Genomic DNA, 19363 nt, shown 5'->3' with positions numbered 1-19363 from the left:
GCGGGGCTGCAGGTGTGGCCGTGCCCTGCGGATTCCGCCGCCTCCTATTGAGGCCACGTGCCCTGGTCAGGGCTGGGACAAGGGCCACTCAGTCCAGAGGTCCGGACACTTCAGGGAAGGACAGGGTCACTTTGCCGACCCGTGCGCTCAGAGATCACAGGTGCGGCACCAAGGGGTGTGAGGCAATCATGGGGCTCTGGCGAAACTGTTGTTTGCCCTGAGTTCTAGAGCCACAAGAACGGACCACAGCCAGAACAAGGTCAGCTCAGGACGTCCTCCCGTCCCCGTCCCCTGCCTGCTGACCCTGTGGTCACACTCACGATGCTCTCCTGTCCCCTGTGACGGTCTGGTCCCTGCATTCTGGGGCCGTGAAGACCCGTGGACCCCGGACCAGTGCGGTCCACATAGGGTTCCTGCTCCGGACGTGGGGGTCCTGCTCTGGACGTGGGCGCCCGGCTCTGGACTTGGGCACCCCGCTCAGGACGTGGGAGTTGCAGGCTGCTGCCCCGCACGGCAGGAAACGAGTGTCTAGGAGGGCAGCCCCTCCTCCTCTCGTGGGCGGTGTTCCCAGCGTCCAATGGCGAGGCAGAGAGCATTTTAGGAAGTGCTGGAGTGTCCGCGGCAAGACCAGGGAGCCGCTGCCGGAAACTCTGCGGGAGAGACTGCAGGGGCGGTGAGTGCCTGCCGGCTGAATGCAGGGGGTCCGCTGCGGGGACAGCAGGCTGGCGGGCGTCCTAGCCTGGGGTGCGGGAGGGTGGGGGCTAGGGTGCTGCGCTGGGGCTGCTCCTTCCTCCCGGAGCGGCTGGAGGGGCCGCAGGAACGGCGGACACTCCAGGCGTGGTGCCCCTGCCGGCGGGGAGGGTGGGAACTGGCTGGGGTCGGAGCTGAGCCGGGACCCCCCAGGCTGTGGCCCCAGGGTCACGATGGGGGCGGGTGCGCTGGGCTCCGACCTTGCTGCGGGGCAGGTGAAGGACTTGTTGGTCCCCGGGTCACGGGCTGTCCTTAGGTGCTGGGGCAGGGCCTCCGGACAGGCAGGGACCCGGGAGCGTTGGGGAGCCAGGTGAGGAGGAGGACGGAATGTAAGGCGGTTCTGCCGGCCGCGCGTCCGTCTGTTTATTCACCTGCGAGCTATTTCCTGAGTGTCACTGTGCGCCGGTCACCACCTGCTGATGAGATGTGCCACGTGGGGACGGAGCAGCCTCTCCGCACGCTCACAGCTGGGAGGCTCTGGGATCTCACCTGGCTGGGTTCTGGGCACCTGTGAACCCACACACACCTCAGTTTGCTGTAATCCCCACCCCTGGAACTTGCCCAAGCCCTGCCTTGCTCCAATCCCAAGGGTGGACTCGGTCCAGCTGGGGAAGGATACGCTGCTCTGCTTGGTGGGGCCGGCGTGGGGGTGCAGGTGCATGCAGGACCTCTCCCAGGTGTGGGGACAGATGCCTCGGCAGGTGGGCATTTCCTGTCTGCTTGGAAGCTGCCTTCACGCAGAGGAACTTGTGCCTTGTTCTGGAGTTTCTCTGCACTGGCGCTCCTCGCTGGCCTATTGCCCAAAGGGCACATTTTGGGGGGCGTGTTCTGTCCCCCTTCCTTTGAAGCACAGAGAGTTGTTTTCCTTGGAAGCAAAATGGTGAGTGCTGGGAAGTCCCAGTATTCACCGGAGCCCCCTGTCCAGGGTCACTGGGGTGGTACTGGGCTCTGGTCACTGCTTCAGTTGGGTGGGAAGGGGACCGCTGGGGTGGCAGCTGGGGGAGGCATGGCCCCAGCCCCTGTTCTTCTAACAAGGATGCAGGGACTCTGTGTCCTAGTCGGGGCCGACCACAGTCCCGGATGAGGTCCGCCATCACACACTATGGAGTCCTCAGAATGGGGTTACACAATTCCTGATCCACTGGCATTCCAGACACCTGTGTGGGCGTGGGGCAGGCGGTGGCCCATCTGTACCTGGATGGGACCTTGAGGAATGGTCCCTGGGTGTGTAGCATGGCACAGCCCAGCCCCTGACCACCTGGACACTTGCTGCATGAACGTCAGCCCCCCAGCAGATCTGGGGTCCCACACTGCTGTAGGGACACCGTTGACACCGAGTGTGAGCTGAGAGAGCCCTGGGACAGGCCATGAGTGAAGACGGATGGCAGGGGTGCTAGTAGAGTATGTCACGGACCCTCTTATGGACAGGGGAGAGGACCGGTCTTTGTTGCTGCTGGGGCAGAATGAGAACCAATGGTGCTGGCTTTTGGCGTACTAGACGCAGTGTAGACCAAGAAGAAATATTTTCTACACTCTTAGGTTCGATTCCTGAGACCCGCAAATTAAAATGACAGAAGATAGGGGTGCCTGGCAAGCTCCAGGAAGAAATTTTTTTCTACACTCTTATGTTCGGTGCTTGAGACCCACAAATTAAAATGGCAGCAGACGGGGTGCCTGGCTGGGTCAGTGGGTGGAGCATGCAAGTCTTGATCTCGGGGTTGAGAGTTTGAGCCCCATGTTGGGCATAGGGCTTATTTAAAAAATAAAATAAAATAAGAGAAAATAAAATAAATAAAATGACAAAAGACAGGTGGACAGGAGAAAAGGTTGATTCTCTGTGCAGAGGCCTTCAAAGAAGAGTAGTGGATTCAAGGAGATAGAATTATGGGCTCACCTGCCATTTCAACCAGGGGTGATACATTTGTAGAGAAGTGACAAGCCAGAGAAAAGGGGGCTGGGGTCGTAGGGACAGTAAATTGTGAGAAGGTAAACGTTTGGGGGAAACTCATGGGAGGTAAATGTTACTTAGGCTTGTTATGCAGACTTCTCTGCTAAGAATGTTCCTCCCCATCCTGGTACAGGGGATGGAGCAGGGGCGCAGCTTCACGAAGGGAACTTTATGCCTGCTTTCAGGCAGAGAGGAGGAGGGCAGAGTTTTTCTTGTTTCTGCTTTTTCTCAATCTCCTTCAGCTCAAAATAATCCTCACGGCGAAGCGGATTATTTCAGGAGGCAAATTCGGAGCCCCTCCAGTGCAGGAGAGGGTGGGCCACACCCGGACCAGAGGGAACTGGTCCCTTGCAGAGGGCGGGTCAGGAATGCCTGTGTGGTGGTCACCATGGGCCCGGTTCTCATGCCTACCTCGTGTGCTTCTGGTGGCAGGCACACAGCTCAGCCCAGGACAGGCTCCTGTGGGGAAACCAGGACGTGTCACCTTGTGGCTTGGGGACACAGCTCCGTCCCTGACGGTGTCCCTTTGGGTGGAGGTGACAGGTCAGGAAGCCGGGCTGTGGTGGATGGGTGCATGTGGCTTTAGCATCAGAGGGAGTCAGGGGCGAGGTCTTGCCCACCGGACCACGGACCACTGTGGACACGTCTTTGGGGCTCCCTTTCCTGTGCAGTTGATGACCTCCACTGCCTGCTTATCGTGAGAGTAGATGACACCCTGTACGTGTTGGGCACACTGCTGGCAGATGCTTGGAAGGCAGTGGCCCGGGCTGTAGATTAGGAACCCGTGAGACCCCCTACCGTCCCCTCACTCAGAGCATCTCCCTAGTGCTTGTAAGGGAGTGCACTGGCTTCAGCAGGAGACTGTCTCCGATTCCTTACACCAGAGCCCAACATCCCAACAGAGGGAGACAGAGGGTGGGGGTGCTCACCTGGGCCCTCAAGACACCAGCACCCCCAGGATGGAAACCCCCCACCCGCAGACTCTGCAGCCAGTAGTGTGAGCCCCTTCCCACTGCCTGGAGGTGGGGTGGGGCATTAGTGCAAGACCAGAGTAGGGGGTTCCCCTGGAGGCAGGACACGCGCTGCAGCCACTGCCTCCCACCCCCCGGGAAAGCAGCTCTGGGCCCCCTTGGTTGACGTCTGCAAAACTTCATTTCCTTCCTCAGGTCGCACAGGGGTGGCCTTCGATGGGCGGACAGGTGAGCACTTGCAGCAGCTTCCAGAGCCTGCCATGCAGCACAAATGCAGACTGGATGTCGGCGCTGTGCCCCCTGCTCTGGGATGTGCCGCTCCACCACCTCTCTATCCCAGGTGAGGGCGCTGCATCCCCTGCTGGGATGATGCCGGCATGGGATGGGTCTCAGGTGTGGGGAAACCGCACCAAGCACGTACATGGACATCCACAATATAGGCAGATGTGTGCACACGCACGTGAATGCATACAATACAGGCACGCATGCACACACATGCACACAATACAGGCACCCATACACACACATGCACGCACACACACAATGCAGGTACAGATGCCTGCATGCACACGCACACATGCACACAGTACAGGCATGCATGCATGCACACTCTCTCTCACACACACACACACACACACACACACACCACGTGAGTGTTTTCCCTTCTCCATCTCCTTCACTCCAATGCAGACTGGCAGGCATAGGCACACCCCAGGGGAGTGTGGCTTCGTGACAGCATAGGGATTTGGGGTAAAGCGCTGTTGCCAGTCTGTCCCTCCGTGTAGGGAACCCACCGACTTCTCTTGGCTACATTCATCACTGCCCATCAGCCGTGTGCTGAGTGTCTTCTGTGCTTGGAGACTGGAGGGTCCAAAGGGGTTCTGACCCACAAGGAGCACTTTGGGGACTCTGTGATCCAATGACCTGGCGGCTCTGAGTCAGGTGTGCTGGGTTCCATCTGGGCCCTTGGGCTCCAGTGGCCCCAGGAGCAGTGGCCGCAGCTCTGCACTGATGAGCAAGTAGGCATTGCCAGTCTTCCGTGTTTGCAGAGAAGAAGCGTGTAGTGGATCCCACCACGTGTCTCCACGTCCATACACATGCGGTATCCGGAATTCCTCACTCAAGAATAGGCAGACTTTTCACCTGGATAGATTTTCACAATTTTTGATATTTATCCATATTTTCACGTGCACTTGTGCTTTTTGGGAATTTCATGACTTCTTTTTTTTAAAGATTTACTTATTTGAGAAGGAGAGTGCAAGTGGGGGTGGGGGAGAGGCAGAGGGAGAGAATCCTAAGCAGATTCCACACTGAGCACGAAGCTTGACATGGGGCTCGATCTCAGGACCCTGAGATCATGATCTGAGCCCAAAACCAAGAGTCTGATGCTTTTTTTTTTTTTAAGATTTTATTGATTTATTTGAGAGACAGACAGCACAAGCAGGGGGAGCAGCAGAGGGAGAGGGAGAAGCAGACTCCCCACTGAGCAGGGAGCCCAACATGGGGCTGGATCCCAGGACCCCAGGATCATGATCCAAGCCTAAGGCAGATGATTGACTGACTGAGCCACCCAGGCGTCCCCAAGAGTCTGACACTTAACTGACCACCCAGGCATCCCAAGGAATTTCATGACTTCTTAAAAAACATTTAAACCCTTGGTTCATATGCAGTTTATCTTGATGGGGCAGGATCCAATCTATATATTGCCCGTTGTTCTGTCAGCTGGATGCCCACCATGGCCAGAGACCCATGGCTTGAATGACTTCACAGACGAGAGAGTCCCTGGGGGTCAGGCTGTGTCCCTGCTGGGCCTGAGGGGCAACAGCACAAACCCAGTTGTAGGTACCGGCCAGTGCCCCCCAAATTCTTGTCCCCCTCCCCCCATGAGCCTTGGAATGGGGCCTTTTGTGGAAATGGGGCCTTTGCAGATGTAAGGGAAGGATCTGAGATGAGCTCATCCTGGATCAGGGTGGCCCTAAATCCAATGACAGGTGTCCTTGTAGGAGACAAAAGAGGAGACACACACAGAGGAGAAGCCACGTGAGGACAGAGGCAGAGATAGGAGGGACATGGCCAGCAGCCCAGGGACGCCTGGACCCCAGAAGCTGGAAGAGGCAGGAAGGACCCTCCCTGGAGCCTCTGGAGGGCGCACAGCCCTGCCCCGCCTGGATCTCAAACTTCNAGCAGCCCAGGGACGCCTGGACCCCAGAAGCTGGAAGAGGCAGGAAGGACCCTCCCTGGAGCCTCTGGAGGGCGCACAGCCCTGCCCCGCCTGGATCTCAAACTTCTTTATTCATTCGACAGAGACAGAGACAGCCAGCGAAAGAGGGAACACAAGCAGGGGGAGTGGGAGAGGAAGAAGCAGGCTCCCAGCGGAGGAGCCTGATGTGGGGCTCGATCCCGTAACGCCGGGATCACGCCCTGAGCTGAAGGCAGACGCTTAACCACTGTGCCACCCAGGCGCCCCTGGATCTCAAACTTCTGGCCTCCAGAGCTAGGATACAATTAATTTCTGTTCTTTGAAGGGTCCTAATTCGTGATACTTTGTTGAAGGAGACACAGAAAAATTATATACCCAATAGATAATAATTGCAAAAAAATGTGAACATCTAGGTAAGTTAAATTTAAATCCTCTCTTGACATGCATATTTACCTATATTTTATATTTATATATTTTAATATATATAACATATGGGTCCATTCATATATGGGGATGACCCATTTTTATATACAAAGATACATACTATAAACAGAACAAGATCGAACTCTACCATTTTTCAGTCTGCCTTTTCACTTAGCCTATTATTGTCTGCGTTTCCTGTATCGGTGAATCGGAGCCTCAGTATTGTTTTACCGACTGTGTGCACCCCGCGGACGTTTGTTAGGAGCGTACATCACTGAGACTGTCCCGTGCGTGGCGGCCGTCCGTCCCCACCGTGAGCAGCTTCTCCAGAAACACGCGGGGGGCGTGCCTTGCTCGCCCACCATCGCTCTTTCGACTGAGTCCTGGACTCTCTGACCAGGCAGTAGGTGGGGAGCCCACCCACCACCCTCGGCCACCGTGCCAAGTCTTTCCCAGCGGAGTGGCCCCTGTAGCCAGCTGTCCGCTTCCATCCCTCCTGAGGTCTGGAGCCCCCTGGCCTCACCAACGTGCCCAAGGAGGGATGCGTCCCTGCATGCCCTCCCTGGGGACCCGAGTCACGAAGGCTTCCCCTCTGCCAGGGGGCTGTTTTCCTGTGGGGGGCATGTTTTCTGTGGGTCTCTAAGTGCTGTGTGTGCAGTTGGGATGTGGTTTTTGGGTGGGTGTCCTGGGGATCAGCACGGAGTCATTCTGGGAGGTGAGGAGGGACACAGATGGATGCCCATCCTGGGGTCTCATCCCCTCTGCCCCCTCGGATGCGGGTGGCTTCTGCGGAGGGTGTAGATGAGTAGGTCCCTTAGAGGGCATACGTGGGGAGGGACACAGCTGTGAGGGGTCGCAGACACCCCAGCAGTGCTGGGGAAAGAGCACCTGGTCCTGAGGGCACCACCGTCTGGGTGGCTGTGAGAATGTCCTGGGGCTCCTTTAACAAAGGACCGCAAACCTGGTGACCCCAAACCACACACTGGGGTGACCTCACGGCTCTGGGGCCCAGACATCTGCAGGGGTGTGACCTCTGAGTGCCTGTAGGGCCAGCTCGTTCTGGAAGCTCCGTGGAGAATCCATTTCTCTGCCACGTCCGGCTTCGCGGGGCCCCTTCCTCCACCTCGAAGCCCACAACACAGCTTCTGCCCACCTCCCTCTGACTCTGACCCCGTCTCCCCCGTAAACGACGTCTCTCGGGGTGAGATCGGGCCCCCGCGTCGTAACTTTTAACTTTCTATGTAAAGGAGAAGTCAATTTGCNCCCCCGTAAACGACGTCTCTCGGGGTGAGATCGGGCCCCCGCGTCGTAACTTTTAACTTTCTATGTAAAGGAAAAGTCAATTTGCCTTTTTTTTTTTTAAAAAAGATTTTATTTATTTATTCGACAGAGATAGAGACAGGCAGCGAGAGAGGGAACACAAGCAGGGGGAGTGGGAGAGGAAGAAGCAGGCTCCCAGCGGAGGAGCCTGATGTGGGCTCGATCCCATAACGCTGGGATCACGCCCTGAGCCGAAGGCAGACGCTTAACTGCTGTGCCACCCAGGCGCCCCATGCCTTTTTTTTTTTTTAAGATTTATTAATTTATTTTGGAGAGAGAAAGAGGGTGAGAGAGAGGGGAGGGGCAGAGGGGGGAGAGAGAGAGTGAGAACTTGCAGCAGACTCCCCACGGAGCGCGGAGCGGCACGCAGCTCAATTCCACAACCCCGAGATCATGATCTGAATTGAAATCAAGAGTCAGACACGCATGCAAGTGGCTGAGCCATGTGGGCGCCCCAAGAAAAAGTGAATTTTTCTTTATGAGGTCAGCTCTGTCTGCATTTTCCTTCGTAGCTTTTGCGTGGGGGATCACCCAAAGAGAGGTGTACCGTATGTTCCAATGGAACGGTAGGGTTTCATCGTGCATGAAAACCTGCAAACAGTCTGGGATACACTGGACACAGGACGCAGGAATCTCACCTGATTTCCACTGTTAGCCAAGTGTCGGGTGGACCCTTTGGTCCCCTGACCTCACCGGGACGCCTGTCCTAATACCTGAAATTCGTAAAATCTTGTCCATCTGTGAACGCAGTACTATGATCCGTTGGTGGGTGGATTCCGCAACAGTGCTCCTGACTGATTATGGGACGTTTATTAGTTTATGTAGCACGACCCTATACCACACGTGCACATTAGCACCTTGTAGAAAAAGTCCTCCTTTCTTACTCTTCTTTTCAGAGGTTTCGGGGAAACCTTAACGGGTTTTTGTGCGGATGCCTCTGGGGGTTTCTGGTGCGGTCCGGAAGCGTGTCCCGGGCTGTGTGGGGTGAGGGCGCACTTTGCACAGGTCCGTCTCTGCAGTGAGAGCTGGTTTTCCCCACCAGGGATATGCCCGGGGTCACGTGGCTTCTCCTCTGTGTCTGTGCNTGCGGTCCGGAAGCGTGTCCCGGGCTGTGTGGGGTGAGGGCGCACTTTGCACAGGTCCGTCTCTGCAGTGAGCGCTGGTTTTCCCCACCAGGGATATGCCCGGGGTCACGTGGCTTCTCCTCTGTGTGTGTCTCCTCTTCTGTCCCCTATCAGGACGCCTGTCATGGGATTTAAGGCCCCCCTGATCCCGGATGACCCCGCTATGCACTCGGCGGCCAGCGGCAGGTTCCGCGTGGGCGTGTGTTTTGGGGCAATGACGCACGCTTGGCGCCGTGCGTGTTCTCCACGTGCGCTCGGAGCGCAGCGCGCAGGAAGAGGCCCCGGGTGAGACGTGCCCTCCTGTTTGCTTGCAGGGAGCCACGACACCATGACCTACTGCTTGAACAAGAAATCGCCCATCTCCCAGACCCAGTCCCGGCTGCTGCGGCTTCTGGGCAAGGTGCTGCCGTGCGTCACCCGCCCCGTGGTGCTCAGGTGGTCCACCACCCAGGTACGGGAGGTACGGGTCAGCAGCGGGGAAGACCCGCGCCCTGATCCGTGTGTGTGGGCGAGTGGAATGGAAAACAGACCTCAGACCCGCGCGGCAGACGTCCCCGCTGCCCTGTCCTCTGCAGTTGGGAGGCAGCCCGGGTGGGGTGGGCGGCAGGCCCGCACTGGAGAGGCCGGAGTCTTTTGCCTCCAGGATACGTTTCAGAGCCCCTCTGGTCCTGGGAAAACACCCGAAGGTGTGCGGGTGTCCAGATGTCTGTTTGGAGATTTGCACACGTGTGAAAACGATGATAACGAACCACGTTTCTGCACCCAACGTCCAGGGAAAGCCAGGAAGGGGGAGTGTGCAGGGAAAGGCAGGGACTGGAGGGTCCAGGGCAAGGCAGGGAGGGTGTGTGTGCAGGGAAAGGCAGGGAGGGAGAGGGTCCAGGGAAAGGCAGGGAAGGGGAGTGTGCAGGGAAAGGCAGGGAGGGTGTGTGTGCAGGGAAAGGCAGGGAGGGGGTGTCCTGTCCCTTGGGTTCCAGGAGAGAATCATCCTGTCCTCTTTGATTCTCATAGGCTCCATCCTCCCTGACCGGCCCTTGTCTCCTGAGGGCCATCCTCACAGGACCGGGGGGGATACAGAGGAATGTAGAGAGGAGCTGGGGTGACCTGGGGTGTCCTCACAGTGGGGGGGTGGTTCCTGGTGTGCAGAGGAAGGTCAGGGTGACCCGGGGCATCCTCATGGGGGGCACACAGGTGGCTGTGGGGCTGACCCCTGCACAGCCTTAGCCAGCAAGCAGGGGAGGGGTGCTGGCCTGAGGGGCTCAGGTTCGGGCCCAATGCGGGACCCACCTGGAGAGCAGCCCGTCCCTCACTTCCGCCTGGGGGGTGCTCAGCGGTCTGGGTTTTGGAGTTAGTTCGGGTCTCAGGCTCTGGGCTCGCAGTCTTTCCCCGGTGGAGGCCCCACTCCCACCCCAGGGCTCCGACCTCTGTAATTGCTGGGCTCCAGGAATTTCGGTCTCTGTGGAGGGCAATGTTAATCCCTCCAGGGCCTGCGGGTCTGGAATGCGGAGAAACCACATTCCTGCTTGTGTGAGGTGCCTGCACGGGCGGGAGGCAGTCTCCCTGCCGGAGGGTTGAGCGGGCTCATTGCAGCCTGGGAGACGCAGAGGTGCGGGGGGTACCCACGGGGCTGGGGTCCTGTGCGGCTGGGGCCCCATGGTGCTGGGGTGCCACGGTGCTGGAGTCCCGCAGGGTGGGGGCTCCCTCGGTGCTAAGGTCCTGTGGTGCTGGGGTCCCTTGGTGCGGGGGTCCTGTGCTGCGGGGACCCCTTGGTGCAGGGGTCCTGTGCTGCTGGGGCCCGTTGGTGCTGGGGTGCCACGGTGCTGGGGTCCCGCGGGGCGGGGGTCCCTTGGTACTAAGGTCCTGCGGTGCTGGGGCCTCTTGCTGCTGGGGTCCCGCGGGGTGGGGGTCCCTCGGTGCTAAGGTCCTGCGGTGCTGGGGTCCCTTGGTGCGGGGGTCCTGTGCTGCTGGGGTCCCTTGGTGCTGGGGCCCCTTGGCGCTGGGGCACGTCTATGGGTTGTGTGTGGGGGCTGTGTGTGGGATGCTGTCTAAAGGTCTGGATCCTTCAGGGGATCCCGAGCAGGAAACCTCCAGCCAGGCCTGCACACCAGCACCACACACAGGGGTCAGTGGACCCCGTCACGCTGCGTCCCCACACTGGGAAGTGTGCACACGCTGGGTGGTTTCCTGCAGAATGTCGGATATCAGAAGCCGGTGAGTGTTCTGGAAGACAGGACACGGGGAGGGGGCTCGATGTCAATTTTGCAGCGAGGGGCAAACGGAGGAAAGCAGCAGCCTGCTGGTCAGAGGCTGTGAGCTAGCATCCCCAGATCTCGGCAGAGGTCAGCCCTGGGCGGAGAGAGGTCAGCCCTGGGTGGTGACAGCGCCCCGTACATTGTCGTCCTCTCCAGATTGTGCTGTTTTCCAAATAATAAAACAACGAGCTAGTTTACAGTCTGAAAAATACCGCACAGGTGCCTGAATGGGTGTTTTAGGGGAGACAGTGGTCTCTTTCCTCAGTTGCCTCCATCCAGAACATACACCGAGGGCAACGGGATCACAAGCCTGTGCACGGCAGCCTGGGAGACCCCGGGTCCCCTCGGGAGGGTCGGCCCGTCCCCTGGGAGTCGCGGCACGTGCAGCTGAATTCTCCTCCCCAGACTCTCTGCCTCGTGAGAACTCGGGGTCTCTGAGCAAGGCCTGACCCTGAGCTCCAAGGCCCCTCCCAGGTGGCTCTGCACGGAGGTGGCCTGGGGCTGGGGTGTGGGGCCCACCTGGCTGGACACACTGTGCACACAGTGGGCCTCGGTCCTGCTGTGCACTAACAGGAGGAACTAGAGCTCTCTGCAAGGCGACCCAGGGTGTAAAAATTATTTCCATGGAAATTCGTGCTTTTTCCATTATGGAGTTATGTGGAACGGGACAGCCTTTTCTTCCCTTGGCCCTCTGTGGAATCCTTGGCTTTCCTGGTGCTGTTGGTGGGGTGGGGATGGTGCCCACTGTAGCTGACCCCCCCACAGTGCATCCTGCCCCCCGAGGGTCCGGGTGGGGCTCCGCAGAGCCTGGCCCAGCACTGCTGAGAGAGTTCCTTCCTGGTGACTGTCCAGGAAGAGCAGGAGGCAGGACCCTGCAAGGATGTCTGGAGGCCAGTGTCAGGGCTGAGGGGACATGTACTGTAGGATGGAGCCTCCCCAGTCTCCCTCTCTGGCTCCCCATGGCCACTGTCAGGGCCGTGGGGGCATTTCCTGCAGGACGGGGCCTCCCCAGCCTCCTCCTGTGGCTCCCCGTGGCCGCTATCAGGGCCGTGGGGGCATTTCCTGCAGGACGGGGTCTCCCCAGCCTCCTCCTGTGGCTCCCTGTGGCCAGTGTCAGGGCCGTGGGGGCATTTCCTGCAGGACGGGGTCTCCCCAGCCTCCTCCTGTGGCTCCCCGTGGCCAGTGTCTGCAGGAACGCATGTTCCCAAACGCACGGCCCACGTGGCTTCCCGGGCCCCTAGCAGGCACCAATACCTATGGAGCGGACATCAAACAACGTGGCCCCCAGCTGGGCAGCTCCAGCCCAAGTCGGAGCCTGGGACGGCGGCAGCGCGCGGAGGTGGGCTGTGCGGACCCCAGCAGGGATGACTGACCTTTGTCCGCAGGTGCTGGGTGTCACGGAGCAGCTGGACGCAGGGGTGCGCTACTTGGACCTGCGGGTCGCACACGTGCTCGACGGCTCTGAGAAGAATCTGCACTTTGTGCACATGGTGTATACAACCGCGCTGGTGGAGGTATGGGGGCGCGTGAGGGAGGAGGGCTGGCGGGCGGCCCCCACACAGCGGTGCACGCCCACGTCCAGGGCACACGGAAGAAAGCCGGCCTCTGGAACTCATGACCAGGGTGCCTCTCTGAGCTTGCTCCCGTACCCCTCGCCCCTCTAATGCCTCCTGCATTTTGCAAAAGTGGGGCCCCTCGTCTTCCCGCCTTTGGCTGGGGTGTCTTCGGTCTCCTCCAGCCGCTACATGAGGGGTTCCAAAGTCTGACTGTGACGCGTCACCATCATGCTTCGCTCCTGCTCTGGGCAGCCTGTCCCCCTGCTGCAAACCGTATGTGGCCAGGAGACAGTATCCCGGTGACCTCGCTCCACATGTCACTGGCTGGCCTGTACGTGCTCCCTGGCACTGCCACACTTCACACCTCGGCACACGCGGTGCCCTCTGGAGTGACCGTGTGGTGACCTCTGGCCCCAGAGCCATGGCTGACGGCCCAGCTGCTGGTTTGAGGAGGCCGGCGGCGTTCAAGAGGGCAGCGGCCTGCTGTATGTCTCTGTGTGTGTGAGACGCGGCCCATTTGTCCAGGGAGTTTGTTTGGAGAAGCCCCTTGGACCCGGGGGAGCATCCCTCACCTTCCTGGGCTCGCTGGGGACTGTCTGGAAGAGCTCCCCTCCCTGCCGCGCAGGACACGCTCACGGAGATCTCCGAGTGGCTGGAGAATCACCCCCGGGAGGCTGTCATCCTGGCGTGCAGGGACTTCGAGGGCATGACGCAGGACCTGCATGAGTACCTGGTTGCCTGCATCAGGAACATCTTTGGGGACATGCTGTGTCCCCGAGGGGTGAGAAGGGCCCCTTGGGCAGGGCTGGTGGGGCAGGCTCAGGGTGGTGGACTTACCTGCTGCTCAGTTCTGCTGTGCATGATTCTGAGAGAATTCTGGTGCTGGGGAGGCGGCTCATGTGGTCCTCTTGATGCCCCGAAAGGACAAGACTGCTGTCCTCCCAGGCAGAGTATAGCTTGGTGACGGCACATGCGGTGCCCGGACAGAGGAGGCCGCCTCTCTAGCACCTCGGCTAACACACTTATTGCCTGTTTAGACGTTGCCATGGTGTGTCGGTGCCTTGAGCATTCTCTGTGTGTGGACCCCCAAGGCCACTGTCACACAGCCCACCATAGGGGAGCCTCAGAACTGCAGACATTTATTCTTTCGCAGTCCTGGAGGCTGGGAGTCCCATATCCAGGCGGGGCTGAGACTGGGAGTCTGAGATCCAGGTGGGATCAAAGCTAGGAGACTGAGATCCAGGCGGGGCTGAGGCTGCTTCCTCCTGAGGCCTCCCTCCCTGGCCTCACGTGGTCATACCTCTGTGTGTGTCTGTGTCCTCTTCCCCTCTTCTTATAAGAACCTCATTGCTATGGAATCAGAGCCCACCCTTATGACCTCATTTTACTTTCATTATCTCTTTAAAGAACCCACCTCCAAATAATCATGTTCTGGGGATTTGGGGTGAGAGCTTCAATGTGTGATTTTAGAGGGGACACAGTTGGGCTCACAACACAACCTGTGCTTTATTATCTTTTTTTTTAAATTTTATTTGTTTATTTGACAGAAACAGAAAGCGCAAGCAGGGGGAGTGGCAGGCAGAGGAAGGGGAAAAGCAGACTCCCTGATGAGCCAGGAGCCTGATGTGGGGCTCGATCCCAGGACCCTGAGATCATGACCTGAGCCAAAGGCAGACACTTCACCGACTGAGCCACCCGAGCATCCCTGTGCTTTACTATCCAGATAAATTTTCCCATTTGCCAGCAGGGAAAGGGCCCTCTCTTAGTCTCCAGGAACCTGAAACATTAACTCCATGTGCATTTTGGGTCCATTTTACATCACTTGGTTTGCCATATGTCCAATTACGTCCTGTAAGCAAGGTGAAAGCCCTGTGGCCCCTCATGGTTTGGAGCCAAAACACAGACCATGGGGCTGCTGTGAACCAGGGTGCCCAGGTGCTCGGGGATCCTGGGGTGACCGTGGCAGGAGAGGCTGCCCTGGGGATATACCACCATTCTGAGTCTCCAGTGGGGACGTCAGGAGAGAGACAGAAGAGGGTGGGGAGTCGGATGTTCAGCCTCAGAGGACAAGAGCACTGGTCTGCTGACAGGGTGTCATGTAGTCAGAGACCTCCTGGGCCGCCTGGGAGACGGTGAATGGTCTGCCTTTGGCATTGGGGTCCCTGCTCAGTGCAGAGTCTGCTTCTCCCTCTCTCTCTGCCCCCCTTCTCAGCATGTCTTCACTCTTTCTCGCTCTCTTTCTCTCAAATAAACAGAAAAATCTTAAAAAAAAAAAAAGTGACCTTCCTTGTGCCCATCGTGATTCGAGTTGTGTCAGGGAGTCAAGAGGGCTCAGGGTGCCGATGATAACAGCAGTGCCCTGTTCCCCCAAGAATCCAAGGCCACAGTGCAGTCCTGGGGGCTGCCCTGCCCTCTGTCATGTCGCCTCTACAGACATCCCGATCCCCCGCCATCTCTGTCTCTCTCAGACTCCATCTCTCAGACTTCCATCTCTGTCTCTCTCAGACTCCCCCATCCCCCGCCATCCTGTCTCTCTCAGACTCCCCCGTCCCCCGCCATCCTGTCTCTCTCAGCCTCCCCGATCCTCTGCCATCCATCTCTCAGACTCCCTGATCCTCCGCCATCACTATCTCTCTCAGACACCGCCATCCCCCTCCCCCTCCAGGAGGTGCCGACACTGAACCAGCTGTGGTCGCGGGGTCAGCAGGTCATTCTGTCCTATGAGGAGGAAAGCGTTGTGAGCCGGCACGGGGAGCTGTGGCCTGGGATCCCCTACTGGTGGGGGGACCAGGTGAAACCCCAGGAACTCATCCGCTACCTGGAGCGCATGAAGAGCTGCGGACGCCCAGGTGAGCAAGGCTGTCCATCGCCACCCTGCAGCCAGGTCACGTGCATGATGTCATTCACGCGGGATTGGGTCGTCGATGTCTCTGGGGATTTGGTTCTTTCCACCATGCGGAAGTCCGGACATGGACGTGTCTTGGGACATGGCTCCGTCCACCAAACGGAGGTCTGGACGGGGACGTCTCTGGGGACGTGGTTCCCTCCACCACGTGGGGGTCGGGACGTGGATGCTTCCGGGGACGTGGTTCCGTCCACTGTCTTGGGTGACAGGAGCACTGCACTGACATGGCCATGTAGGTTCCCTCTGCTGTTGGAACCCTCATCGTCATGCACACCTGAAATCTGGTGGTGAGAAGCGGGAGGAGAAGGGAGCGGGCTGGCGGAGCGTGAGGTGGGACGTCCGCAGCACCGTGGACCTTGCTCCTTCCCGTTTCAGGCGGGCTGTTTGTGGCGGGCATCAACCTGACGGAGAACGTGGCGTATGTCCTCGGGCACCCATCCGAGTCCCTCAGGAAGATGACGCTCCGCAACCTGCCATACCTGAGCGCGTGGGTCCGGGAGCAGTGCCCCGGGCCGGGCGCGCGCTGCACCAACATCATCGCGGGTGACTTCATCGGTGCAGACACGTTTGTGGACGACGTCATAAGACTCAACGAGAAGCTGCTGCGATGCTGACGTGTCCCTTCTGCCGCTCACGTGGAGTGCAGGCGGGAAGAGCGGGCGCGGGGTGGGGTCCCTGCCTACCCTGACGTTAGGGCGTCCCCGTTGGTGGCAGTTCTTCGGCGTTCTTGGGGTGGATTCACAGAACACGTCAAGGATCAGTGGTGGCTTGTGCTTGCATCCTGAAGGGAAGAACGACCTGGAACCCGGGGTCTGCCCCTCCAGGTTCAGAGCCCCGGCTGTGCTGTGGTTGCTGTGTGGTCTTGAGAGGGCAGCAGGATGATGTCCTGACGGCTTCCTGGAGCCACGTGAAGCCCCATCCTATCACGTATGTTGGGGCACACCGGAATCCCACTGAAAAAACCACAAAAACGTGGAAAACCTACTTCTAATTCTGATGACATCACGGCCTGTGTGTTTCCCCCGAGGACCGTGGGCCCCTTGGGGCTGGTTTCACTTTGGTTCTTCTGATGGTAACGTAAGGACCGTTAGGTTTGATGGTGAGTGGCATTGTGTACGCACTCTCTCCACTTCCCAGGGGCCTCCCGAAGCGCTCTCTGCGTGGTGGAGGTGTGGGGACACGGGTGTGACGGGCACCTCCATGCCCATGCTGGGGGCTGTCGTGGCGTCCTCGTCCTCATGACCATCCCCTGGAGTGGCAAGTCTGTGCTCCTCCGACCCCCTCGCTTGCGGTCCCCAGACCCCCTTCCTCTGCCAGACACGTCAGCCCCGCTGGGAGGCTGCCCTCGGGCGTCCCCTGAAATGAAGCTGACTGGTCCTGTCTCTGGATTTGGCCACCTGTTACTGTTCCGTTCTCCCAAGGCCACACTGGGCATTTGTTAGTTTTCCCATATCCCTGTTCCCTGGTTTCTTAGGGTCTGTCTTTGTCTGTTTGCCACCCATTTCTCACAACGCCAAAGACGTGAACTGTATTTTCTTATTTTCTGTGTCCTGACGCTCTGGCGTTTGGGGGCCTTGCAGACGGCGGTGAGACGGCCCCTCTCAGGGCTAGCTGATTCCCACAGACAGAAACGACGTCCTTGGGAGCACACATCTTCTGTGGAAGCGAACCACCCCGTCTTCCAGTGCTCACGCGGCACACCGATATGGGTGTGCTCCGGAGCTTACAGCTGAACCGATTCGAGCTCCTTGGACACAGGGCGGGTTTGGTTTCAGCAAAATCGCAATAAAGCGAGTCAAATGAATTTTTTGATTTCCCAGTGCACAGGGAACGTTACGTTTACGCTATTGTCTGTTAACTGTGCAATTGTATGATAACTAAAAAAACCGTGTACGTGCCTTGATTAAAACATACTTCATTGCTTAAAAATGCTAACTGTTGTCTGAGCTGTCAGGGAGTCATAACCACTGGCCACAGATCGGCACAACTGATATACTCACCATGGAAGTACTGGAAACATTGCCAGAATTACTAAAATGGGGCACAGAGACATGAAATGAGTGGATACTGTTGGAAAGATGGCGCTGGCAGCCTTGGCCAAACTTCCACTTGTAAGACACACAGTATCTGGGAAGCACAGTGAGGCGAGGTGTGCCTGATTTCCCGCTGGCCCAGTGTCCCGAGGCGGGGGCCTGTCGCCCAGAGCCTGCCGCCGTTATTCACGCTGGACAACCCTGTCCCGTGTGCTTTGTCCCGCCTTGCCTTTCCCGTGGAAACTCTGTGGCCTCATGTGAATTTCTGCCTGACGCCCCAAAATGGGTTTTCCCTGTGCCCCAGGGGGCCTTCGCCCTTCTCTTGGGAAACGGGAGTAATTTTTTCTTTCGGTGGCTGGCTTCAGTCACCTCCATGAGTTAAAACCCCGGGGGTCCGATAGAAAACTCCAGAGGAGGCCACGCATGGTGCTGGAGGCCTTGGCTCTGTTCCTGGGACCCAGGGCTCCAGCTTCCTGACCCCAAAGGTCACGAAGTCCCTCCTTTTGCCCATGAGGTTTATGGAGGTGGCGGGTTCAAATTCTCAGCGAAATGATGAATCCCAGTCGTACTTTCTTATTACTCTTCCCCATTAACAGGGTATCCAGGAATGCCTGTGTATCTTGTGTTCTGGAATATTCCTCCTACGATGGAAGAGCCCTAGACGTTAGGTCTTCTTAGGAAATAGTCTTGAAAATGACGCTATAATCCGTGTTGGAATGTGTCGTCTTTGGGGTCAAATCAGGCCTTTTCCAGATCTGCTTCTACTTTTGGTCTGGGGGTGCCATGAATCCAGGGGCGTGCCCGCCACGCAGGAAGAGACCGTGGGAGCACCCCGCAGGCCGCCAGAGACTCCACGCGGTGCTGTCTCAGCTCGGCAGAGCACAGCGCGCCGGAGATCACACGGACGGGCCGCGGCACGGTCAGTCGTACGTCTGACACAAGGACCGCCTCTGACACAAGGACCGCCGCGTCTAAGGCTGTTCCGCGAGTACCTTGCCTTTGTGTCAGGAACGGCCCACGTGATCGTTTAATCCCAGAGGGCGGTCGACAAAGGCCGACGTGTTCGTGGGTTTTTGTTTCCCTCATTCAAGCGACCAGGAAATCTGGGCAACATATGGCAGAGTGTTTACAACTGGGAGGTTCACCAAACGCATTCCTCTGGTCATGGACAGCTTTGTTCAAAAAGCGTGCCGGGCCACGACTGTTGGTTTGCTGTTGCTTTGGAAATTAAAAGACTGGATGAAACTTTTTTTATATTTTATTTATTTGAGAGAGTGCGAGCACAAATTGGGGGCACAGGCAGAAGGAGAAGACTCCCCACTGAGCAAGGAGCCCGATGCGGGACTCGATCCCAGGACCCTGAGATCACAACCTGACCGAAGGCAGACGCTTCACCGATTGAGCCCCCAGATGAAACTTTTGAGTTCTGTGGTATTCTAAGTTCCTCAGTGTGGACATGAAGGAAAGATTCCACACTTCATTTAATTTTTTTTGAAGATTTTACTTTTACGTAAACTCTACAGCCACCGTGAGACTCGAACCTACAACCGTGAGATCGAGAGCCGCACGCTTCGCCGACTGGGCCAGCCGGGTGCCCCCCAACCCCGACCCAGTGTAGTAAATTATAAAGACGAGTTCCTGAGACTTTTCTGTTTGAGGCGTGCACTCTCAGAGGAATCTGCCTGGCGGGTGACAATGTCGTGGCCGCGTATGGACGGCCAGCCCGTGGAAGAGGCGGCGGTGTCGTCCAGCTCTTCACAGGGGCGGGCGGGGTGCGTGGTCGCCTGAGGGAACAACCATCATGAGATGGGGTCTCTGGGTCGAGCCCGTATTTGGCCCTTCACCCATCAGATATGTGGTGGGGGCACTGCGGGGGGGGGGGGT

General features: G+C 58.1%; 2 protein-coding genes across 2 annotated transcripts in view; one reads left to right on the top strand and one right to left on the bottom strand.

The window, feature by feature from the left end:
* Positions 1 to 515: 515 nt before the first annotated feature.
* On the top strand, positions 516 to 17358 carry PLCXD1 (phosphatidylinositol specific phospholipase C X domain containing 1). The gene is made up of 7 exons (XM_002928758.4): positions 516 to 673; positions 3865 to 4009; positions 9051 to 9187; positions 12371 to 12499; positions 13167 to 13322; positions 15207 to 15390; positions 15822 to 17358. Exons 2-7 carry the CDS (start codon positions 3886 to 3888, stop codon positions 16058 to 16060), a joined length of 969 nt encoding a protein of 322 aa, XP_002928804.1. The 5' UTR covers positions 516 to 673; positions 3865 to 3885; the 3' UTR covers positions 16061 to 17358.
* A 3-nt stretch (positions 17359 to 17361) lies between these two features.
* The window catches only part of GTPBP6 (GTP binding protein 6 (putative)), a 17095-nt gene continuing 15093 nt past the window's right edge, over positions 17362 to 19363 (bottom strand). The window contains exon 10 of the mRNA XM_034648842.1: positions 17362 to 19263. Coding sequence (XP_034504733.1) covers positions 18957 to 19263 — 307 coding nt within the window. The 3' untranslated portion in view covers positions 17362 to 18956. The remainder of the gene's footprint in view (positions 19264 to 19363) is intronic.

The sequence above is a fragment of the Ailuropoda melanoleuca genome, chromosome X, assembly GCF_002007445.2.
Source record: "Ailuropoda melanoleuca isolate Jingjing chromosome X, ASM200744v2, whole genome shotgun sequence".
NCBI lineage: Eukaryota > Metazoa > Chordata > Mammalia > Carnivora > Ursidae > Ailuropoda > Ailuropoda melanoleuca.
This window is presented reverse-complemented; position numbering and strand designations above follow the sequence as displayed.